Raw genomic sequence first — 9,861 nt, forward strand, 5'->3', positions numbered from 1 at the left:
TTTCTGTTAATAAAGTGCCTTTTCATGCCTTCTGAAGATGGAGTTTCTGTGTCACCTTTGTCCCCAGCACCCCTTTGGCAGCACCTTGCTCTCTGCCATCCCCTGCACACCCCAGGCTGCCTCTGCCCCAGGGCACAACCAGAACCTGCCGGGAGCTCTCTGCAGGCCCAGGCACCAAAGCCATTGCAGGGAAACCTTTCAGCAAGCCAAGGAACCCTGGGGCTCTCAGCAGCCACCCAGCTCAGGCTGTGACAGGCTGGAACTGCGTGTCCCTGCTCCTGGGGGTCTGTTTTTAAATTCCTGGCATAAACCCCAGGTTGGACTCCAGCTTTCAGATGCCTGACCTGAGGTCTGAGGAGAAATACCCTTGAAGCACATTTACTGACTGTGTGCTCTCACAAAATTTGCTTTTTGGCAGGAGGGAAGGCAACAGAGAAGTATTTTAGAAGACTGAATCAAGCAATTTAAAAGGCTAACAGAGCATGATTTGGGCACAGCAGTAATTTAATAGCTGGTTTTGCCATTGGAGTATCAAGTAAAGAATTTACTTACATTTTTTTAATGTAAATCAGCATGAGAGACCCCACTGCAAACAGAGATTCAGCAGAAGCAAGGTTAAAACTGGACTGGACCAAGCCTGTGGCAGTCTCAAGGTCACTGCCACTGCTCACTGATGCTCCAGGACAGAATGGAGCAAATCCCACCCCACAGACAAGCAGAGGGCACTGTGATAAACCTCCTGTGACCCACTCGTGGATCCTGTACCCAGAACCCAAAGAAAACAACCAAAGAATTCAAAGTTTATTCTTTAAAAAAGTTATTTAAGAAGCAAAATAATTTACTTCAATCCAAACCAAAAGAGATGCATTATTGAAAGCAAATAATTAAACAAAGTAACAACAAATTAGCCCTTGGGTTAAAAGTCCAGATCCCAACATTTCCCAGCCATCCTGAGGGTTACCACAGGCACACACTCAAGGTTTGGGGTTTTTGAGGAGCACGGACAGGTCAGAATGTGATCCCCCACAGGCCTGAGGCTGCTTGAAATCCAATTCTAAGGCTGAGCTGTACTAAAAATGATGGCAGCTTAAAGATCCTGGTTAAAATCCAAAGTCCAGCAAGGACAAGGACAGAATCTGAGCAAGAGCACGGAGTGAGGACACAGAGAAACAACCACAGGATTCCACTGGCTCCACTGAGCTGTGCTCAGCCACAGCAAGAGAAACATTTCTTCCAGTCATTGGCACTTGGAAGTTCTGAACAAGAGCTTTCCTTCTTTAATATTTACCCATTTTTCATATTTTACCTCCAAAGTTCTTCGTGTCTGTTCTGTCCAGCAAGGGCAGTGAGATCAGCTTGGCACCAGTGCAGAGTTGTGCTGTTCTAAATTACAATATTTGGACCAAAGCTACTAAAGCACCTTTTCCAGGGACCTGTCTTGTGCAAAACCTTCTGTGCTTGTCTTCTAAATAGTTTTCCCCAAAGTTCACAGGGCTTTGTCCTTCCAGTTCTTGGATTCCACCAAACCCAGGGTTCTCTGTGAGGCAGGTGAGAACAAATTACAACCATTCAGTTCACTCCTGACTAGTACAACACCCTGATTTTGTATTTTTTGCTGGATTTGGAACTATACTGATGGACTTGGGAGTATCACCTGTGCAGGTCAGCTCTGCAGCACCCTAAAAACTTAAAAAATCCTAAAAACCATTGTAAAGGTTCAAAGGTGACACAAACACAGACCTGTCCTCACCAGGGCTTCTTCCCTTTTCAGGTTTTATAGAGCCCAAGAGAAAGGGAACAGCAAAGAGCAGCAGATGCATTTTCCAGTCAGTTCCCACACAGGGATGAGAATTCCCAGCCTTTGGAGCTACAGCTGGTACATTTTACTGGCAGCCAGAGCTGAGCAGTGGGGAGCACTGCTGTGATGAACCTCCATCCAAATAATTCTCCAGGTTGACCACACACCCTTCAAACATCAAATCCAGAGGCTTCCAAGGCCACAGGCAGCTGTGCTGTGGCCAGGAAACAAATTCCTGCATTTCCCAAGAACCAAACCCCATCCATGGGCCTGGGTGACACAGTGTCACCATTCAGTGTCCTCACAACCCCACACTGCCCTTCCTGCTGGCCCCACGTGGCCAGATGTGTATCCCAAAGGCTTTTCCTCATTTCCCAGGGGTTTTTATTAACTGGCAGCCCTTGTGCCACACAGCTCTTCAGGAGCAGGGAAGGCTTCCACAGAAAATCCTCCTGCCAAAGCCTTCTGAGCCCTGGCTGTGCAGGGTGGCAGCTCTGCCAGCTTTAACCTGCACTCATGGAATGCTTTGGGCTGCAAGGGGCCCTAAAGCTCATCCCATGGGCAGGGACACTTTCCACTGCCCCAGGCTGCTCCATCCTGGCCTGGGACACTTCCAGGGATGGGGCAGCCACAGCTGCTCTGGGCAACATCAAACAAACAGAACTCGAGCCAATGGTCCCCACAGTTCTGCCCACCACTGTGTGTATGTTGCTGGAAAATAATATTTGATGTTACACTTTTTGTGGGTTTAATTCTTATCAGTCACATCAGTCAAAGTTAAATTGAAAAAAGTATTTATAAGGATTATCACAGATAAAGAAGATGTGATGCAGATTGATCCTCTTCATTCCAAGAAGAGAATTAAGACTGTAAGTAGAGAAGGAAGCAACACTAAAAGGAAAAAATTCTTCTCTCTCTGTTTAGATTTCCAATTCCATTTGAAATTGAGCACTCTAAATTAAGATGTGTGACTGACATCAACAACCTGAAACTGAGCCTCCTGCTCTGCTGCCTGGCACTGACCAAATGCTCCCTCTGTTGGCTGAGGGCTCCTTCCTCCTCCTCCTCCTCCTCCTCCAGGACCCAGCCCAGCAGCACAAGGGCAGGGGAGGGCACAGCACCCCAGGGCACGGGAGGCTCTGCAGCACAGAGCACACCTGGGCACAGGTAACCAGGGGAGGGTGCTCTGTCCTGGGCAGAGCTGGCTCAGCTCACAATTCCCTGGCTCAGAGAGAGCCCAGGATTCCACCAGCCTGTGCCACACCTCCTGAGGAGCCATCACTGAGCTCATTTCCTTCCTCATTTTGCAAGATGCTGCAATCAGAAGCTGGCTCAGGTGCCCGTGGCAGCTCTCAGCCCTCTCCCCTCCATCACAGAACCCCAGGGTGGTTTGGGCAGGAAAGGGCCTTAAAGCTCATCCCATTCAGCCCTGCCATGGCAGGGACACCTCCACTGCCCCAGGCTGCTCCAGCCTGGCCTGGGGCACCTCCAGACACTTCCTGCACCCTGCCAGAGTCAACCCCAACCCCCCCACTGCTTCCCTGACACGGAAACTCCAACTACATTTTACAGTCTAGAGACATTTTGAAGAGACTCTTTACAGTCTGTGGTAAGAAAATAATTCAGAATAAAACAATTTGCAAGTTACAGAGAGAGCTGAATAGCAGCTGTCCAAAGCAACCTCCAGTTACCAGATTAATTAGTGAGAAGCTGCCCAGAAATATTGGCAGTTCATGTTAAAAATGAACAGCTGACAGGTTTGGTCCAACTTGGAAGAGATCTGAATGCTGCAGGAAAACAATACAGAATATAAACTGTTCCACCCACAAAGAAAGTAAAACACAGATGCAGTGTGTCCCCTCCCTTGTCCAAGAGTCTCTCAAGTGCCTGCTGGACCTTCCAGCCTCCAAATTCCTGCTGGAGGATCCTGTCAGGCCCAGGTCACCCACAGCACACTTGCCTGCTTGACACAATGAGCTCCCAAGAAATTCCAGTCCTTGGGGTTTTCCTCAACCCAAGGGACAACTTCAAATCTTCTTAGCAAACAGGCACTTAGTTAGGAAAGGTTTTCCTTTTTATTACAGAAATGGAGGATCAGGTAGGTGGCACTCCTGGCACTGGAGATGTTGCACTTTTGCTGTACAGGTGCACAGAGAGCAGACACCCAGCTGAGAGGGGACAGGGGCACTGCTGGTGGCACAAGCCCGTGTGACACTAACTGTGCCACTCCTCTGACAGCACTGCACGGGATCCAACAGACAGGGGACACACAGCACTTCTAGCTTTTACTCTAGAGGTAAAGTGTCATCTTTTTCACAGCATTTAGTCTCTATAGTTCACTTTTGTGACTGGTTTTCTTCTGGAACAAAGCCAGGTAACACAGTGAGAGAAGAATCCCAGCACGTCCCGAGGTGCTGCTGCTCCTGAGCTGAGCAGGGAGGTAGAGGCCATGGATGTTCTCTTCAGATGGAGCACGGAGAAGGTCCTTGTGCTAATTAACTCTGGTGCCCAGAGCCTGTCCCTGGCACCCAAACACTGCAGGGATCAGCAGGAGAGGCAGCACAGATCGAGGCTCGTCCAGCAGCTGCACCTGAACCAGTTTCCTTGGCATCTGGAAGAGAAAGGCACCTCCAATTAGCACTAATTAGCTCTGTCCCGCTCTGGGATGGATGGGCAGTGCTGCAGTGCAAGGCCTGAGCTGGTCTGGCTGTTTTCATAGTCACAAGCCACATCTTTCAGGGAATGGCTGAGAGGAATCTCCCTCAGCTGGGAACCCAGATTCCATTATTTGCCCCATTTTATTTGGTTAATCCTGGAATCAGCACATTCCAGAGGAACACAGCTCGAGGGGAGCTGTGCAGGAGTCAGTCACTCAGCTGTGCACACCCCTTTTCAAGGTGTTTCTTCAGAAATTACACCTTCTCCAGACAGTCCAAATGGTTTCCCAAAGAAGGAGACAGAAAGGAATGACACAGAAAATCACACCACTGGAATTGGTGCAAATCATGGAATGTTTTGGGTTGGAAGCAACCTTAAAGATCATCTTGTTCCATCCACCCACCAGCCAAAAGGGTGACATGAATGAAAATTCCTTCTCTTAAACTCTGCCACCAACTTAGAGGGGAATTTTTCTTTTTTGAGCATTAAAACATTGTAGGATCCAATTGCAGGATCCATTGCAGAATCCATTGTAGGGTCTATTGTAGGATCCAATTGCAGGATCCATTGTAGGATCCATTGTAGGTTGCAATTGCAGGATCCATTGTAGGATCCAAGTGCAGGATCCATTGTAGGATCCATTGTAGGATTCAATTGCAGGATCCATTGTCGCTTCCATTGTAGGATCCATTGTAGGATCTATTGTAGGTTGCAATTGCAGGATCCATTGTAGGATCCAAGTACAGGATCCATTGTAGGATCCATTATAGAATCTATTGTAGGATCCACTTTTAGGATCCATTGTAGGGTCCATTGTAGGATCCAAGTGTAGGATCCACTGCAGAATCCATTGAAAGATGCAACTGCAGGATCCATTGTAGGCTCCATTGTAGGATCCATTGTAGGATCCAAGTGCAGGATCTGTTGTAGGATCCACTTTTAGGATCCATTGTAGGATCCAATTGTAGAATATAGTGTAGGATTCATTGTAGGTTGCAATTGCAGGATCCATTATAGAATCTATTGTAGGATCCACTTTTAGGATCCATTGTAGGATCCATTGTAGGATCCAATTGTAGAATATAGTGTAGGATTCATTGTAGGTTGCAATTGCAGGATCCATTGTAGAATCCATTGTAGGATCCATTCTAGGATCCACTGTAAGAACCATTGTAGGATCCATTGCAGGATCCAATTGTGGGATCCATTGTAGCATCCATGGTAGGATCCACTGTAAGCTCCACTGCAGGATCCATTGCAGGATCCAATTCTCAGGGAATCAATATGTTCTACAAAAGGGGAAATCCCCCCTACAGCCAGCAGCCTTTCCAAGCACACCCAGCAGGTGCTGGAGGGCAGGGCAGGCAGGGCAGCAGTGGGTTCCAGCTCACCTTCTCACATGACCAGGCAGGACAATCCCATGCAGCCCTGGTTCCCATCCTCGCTGCTGTTGAGCTTCTTCATCCGGTACTGCCGGATCTCCCTCACCAGGGTGTAAAAAGCATCTTCCACACCCTGAATGCAAACACAAGGTCAGGTATTTTCTTCCCTGAAGCTTTTGAAGTCACTGATCTGTCCATCCCAGAACCCCTTAGTGGATTTGAAAGACACAATTGTGCAGGAAGAGCAGCACCCAACTGACCCCATGCTCCCTAAGAGGAGGAATCCCACAGGGATGTCCCAGCCTGACTCCTCCTGGGGTAACAACCACTAAAAAAACATGGAAAACTATCTCAGGGAGCTTCCATGCAGGAAACCAGCTACTCCTTGCCCAATTTTAGAATTCTTGCTATTCAGATCTTGAGGATTTTCTGGCTGCTGCTCAATAATTGCACCTTCCTGCTCTGCTCCCCTGGACAGGCCCACGTGGCCAAGGAGGCTCTGGAGAAGCCCATTAGTCCAGCCTGGGGAACTCTGTCTGCAATCATAATCTGCTAATTGGCTTTCATTAAGGAGCCAAGAGAAGCCAGCAGGTCTGGGGTGAGCGAGCTCAGCCTCTGACAGGCCCCAGGGAGAGCAGCTGAAACTCTGCTGCTCCTCCTGCCAACACTGAACGCTGCTGAAACTGGCTGGAATCAAAATTTTAACATCGTTTGAAGCAGTAGAAAGTAGCTGGGTTTCTTTCTCTTCTGCATGTTTTGTGAGATTTTATAATTAGTTTTTTTATTTAGTATAGTTAAAATGTGTTTTTTATTTAAGACACAAGTATTATTAGTTAGGAATTATTTTGCAGGTATTTGTTTCTTGTTGGGAGGTTTTTTATGAGTTTGGAGGTTTATTAAGAGGGAGTTTTGGTGGTTGCATTTGAATGCTTTGATAGTAAAGGTAAATTTTAACTTTTTTTTTTGCATGGGATATTTTTTCTTGTTATGTAACTTTCCACAAAACCACTGAAGGTGTCTTTATCTCTATATTTACTGGTTTTAATTGTGTTTATTATTTTGAGGGGTTTTTTTCCTAGTTAGTTTTTAAGTTTTATTTAGTCATTTCAGAGGAGCTGAATTTTTTTTATTCCCTGTTATTTTTCAACATGACCCACTTGAAAGGAAGCCAGGGTGAGTCTGAAGTGATTCCTGTACTGGCCCAGCCCAGAACTCTTTCAAGCTAAGATTGAGCAGGGAAATAAAAGCAAAAAACTGTGAAGGGATTGAAAAAAAATGCTTCTCCTGTAAATAAGGCAAAAGCACATGGGAAAATGTCCTTGCTGCAATTCCCAGGCCTGGGGGAGCCCCTCACCTGTCTCGTTTTTGCAGAGGTCTCTATGAAGGGGATTCCGTAGCTTTTTGCCAGTTCTTGGGCCTGTTTTGTGTCCACTGTTCTCGTGGGCAGATCACACTTGTTCCCCACCAGCACCATGGGCACATCATCTGAGTCCTTCACTCTCTTGATCTGTTCTCTTTAGGAAGACAAATTATAAAAAAAATAAATTGGGAAGTATTTTCTAATAGTAAAACTGGTTTAGTTCAGTATTCAAACAACCTTGTGCCACAAAAACACATTAAAGGTGAGCAGGGCCTCAGGGGTCAGCAGATGGCCAAGCACTTTGTACACTTCATTTTCTGTCCATGGATAACTCCACTCTGGATTTCTCACCCCTTTCCTTAGAGATGACACTCTGTAGCTGCAAATGGCATCTGATTCACAGAACCCCAGAACAGCTGGGCTTGGAAGGGCCCTCTGGAGATCACCCAGCCCAGCCCCTCTGCCAAGGCAAGATCACCTGGAACAGGTGCCACGTCCTGGAGGGTTTGGAACATGCCCAGGGAGACTCCACAAGTCCCTGGCAGCTGCTCCAGGGCTCTGCCACCCTCACAGAAAGAAGTTTTTCCTCATGTTGAGGTGGAACTTCTTGTGGTCTAGTTTATGGCCACTGCTCCTTGTCCTGTCTCTGGGCACCATGGAAAAGTCTGACAGTTTTCTTGGCACTCCTTGGAGATATTTGTATGGATTGATTAAAAATAAATAAATAAAACTGGGTGGAAACCATCCCAGTCTTAACTGACTAAAGGTGGTGCTGAGGCCCTGGCACAGGTGCCCAGAGCAGCTGGGGCTGTCCCTGGATCCCTGGCAGTGCCCAAGGCCAGGCTGGACAGGGCTGGGAGCAGCCTGGGATGGAGGAAGGCGTCCCTGCCATGGCAGGGGGAGGCATGGATGGGCTTTAAAGTCTCTTCCAACCCACCCCTGCTGTGATTCCATGCACTGGCAGAGAACAGTGACAAAACTTCCTGACAGAAGTGGGAGATTCAATCTTTGTCTGTTCCTGATCCTTCACTGAGGCACCTCAGTGCTTCATTCAGGCAGAGTTCCATTCCCTGCCCCGTCCCCTGCCCCTGGGGCAGCCCAGCTGTACCTGTAGAGGTTGATGTCGGCGAAGGATTTGCTGTTGTTGATGGCGAAGACGCAGAGGAAGCCCTCTCCTGTCCTCATGTACTGGTCCCTCATGGCGCTGTACTCCTCCTGCCCCGCCGTGTCCAGGATGTCCAGCAGGCACGTCTCGCCATCGATCACCACCTGCTTGCGGTACGAGTCCTGCAACACAGGGCACTGCCGTGAGCCCTGCCCGGCTCCTGCCGCCCGGGCACGGTGAAATGTAAAAATAATCATAAAAACGCTTTGCCAGCTGTTCTGCAGCAGCTGGGGCTGCCCCTGGAAGTGTTCAAAGCCAGGCTGGACAGGGCTGGAGCAGCCTGCGACAGGGGAAGGTGTCCCTGCATGGAACCAGATGAGCTTTAAGGACCTTTCTAACCCAAACCAGTCTGAACTTTGTGATTCCCATCCGTCTCTGATGAAAAACTACCACTATCTAAAACTACAGTATTTTAAATATTACCCAAATCATCACATTTTAAACCATGCCCAAACTATCCCCTTTCAAACGAGGCTCTAAGCCCTGCCATCCTTTGTTACAAAACACAGACTCATGTTGCTTTAAAGACATTCCTCCAGAGGAGAAGAAAATGAAAGACAATCACAAACACGCTGGCTGCGAGCAGAGCCTCCGCCCTGCCCAGCCCGTGCCGGCCTTTCTGCTCTGCTTTAGCAAGCCCGGGGCAGAACGGGGCAGGAGCCGCTCCCAGAGCCCCGGGCGGGCTGCGGGGCCCTGGACGCGCTCCCGGCCCGGCGGAGCCTCCCCCGAGCCCGCACCGGCCCCGCGGCCCCGCGCACCTCGATGGTGGGGTCGTACTCGTCCACGAAGTGGTTCTGGATGAGCTGGATGGTCAGCGCGCTCTTGCCCACGCCGCCGGCGCCCACCACCACCAGCTTGTACTCGGTCATGGCCCCGCGGCCTCGCCGGGCCCGGCCCGGCCCCGCCGCCGCCGCCGCCGCCCCGCGAGTTCCAGGGAGAGACACGGGAGAGACACGGGAGGGACACGGGAGAGACACGGGAGGGACACGGGAGGGACACGGCGGGACACGGGAGGGACACGGGACAGACATGGGAGGGACACCGCGGGACACGGGAAGGACACGGGAGAGACACGGGAGGGACATGGGTGGGACACGGGAGAGACACGGCGGGGACACGGGAGGGACACAGAAGGGACACGGCGGGAGAGACACGGGACAGACATGGGAGGGACATGGGAGGGACACGGGAGGGACACGGGAGAGACACGATGGGACACGGGACAGACATGGGAGGGACACGGGAGGGACACGGCGGGGACACACGTGGGACACGGGAGGGACACGGGAGAGACACGATGGGACACGGGACAGACATGGGAGGGACACGGGAGGGACACGGCGGGGACACACGTGGGACACGGGCGGCACCGGCACCGCGGCTCCGAAGCGGCAGCGGCACCGAGCCCGGAGCGCGGAGCCCCGAACGGGGAAGGGCACCGGGCCCAGTCCCGGGGTTTAGAGCGGGAACACCACCCAACCACACCCCGTGGGGTTTA

General features: G+C 50.2%; 1 protein-coding gene across 1 annotated transcript; it reads right to left on the reverse strand.

Moving 5' to 3' along the window:
- Positions 1-784: 784 nt before the first annotated feature.
- Positions 785-9,284, reverse strand: NRAS (NRAS proto-oncogene, GTPase). Its single transcript, XM_039699399.1, has 5 exons — positions 9,122-9,284; positions 8,307-8,485; positions 7,193-7,352; positions 5,848-5,971; positions 785-4,409 (listed from the first exon to the last, which is right to left on the reverse strand). The coding sequence occupies exons 1-4, from the start codon at positions 9,230-9,232 to the stop codon at positions 5,852-5,854; spliced, it is 570 nt and encodes a 189-aa protein (XP_039555333.1). The 5' UTR covers positions 9,233-9,284; the 3' UTR covers positions 785-4,409; positions 5,848-5,851.
- Positions 9,285-9,861: the final 577 nt, after the last annotated feature.

Source organism: Passer montanus, unplaced genomic scaffold (genome assembly GCF_014805655.1).
Source record: "Passer montanus isolate IOZ18808 unplaced genomic scaffold, ASM1480565v1 scaffold132, whole genome shotgun sequence".
NCBI lineage: Eukaryota > Metazoa > Chordata > Aves > Passeriformes > Passeridae > Passer > Passer montanus.

Bases quoted from the DNA above. Each gene is read 5' to 3' on its own strand.
- NRAS (XM_039699399.1), bottom strand. From the start codon at position 9,232: ATGACCGAGTACAAGCTGGTGGTGGTGGGCGCCGGCGGCGTGGGCAAG. The intron at 8,486-9,121 runs GTGCGCGGGGCC...CCTGTGTTGCAG, and splicing joins AGTACGACCCCACCATCGAG to GACTCGTACCGCAAGCAGGT. The intron at 7,353-8,306 runs GTACAGCTGGGC...GTCTTCCTAAAG, and splicing joins GCCGACATCAACCTCTACAG to AGAACAGATCAAGAGAGTGA.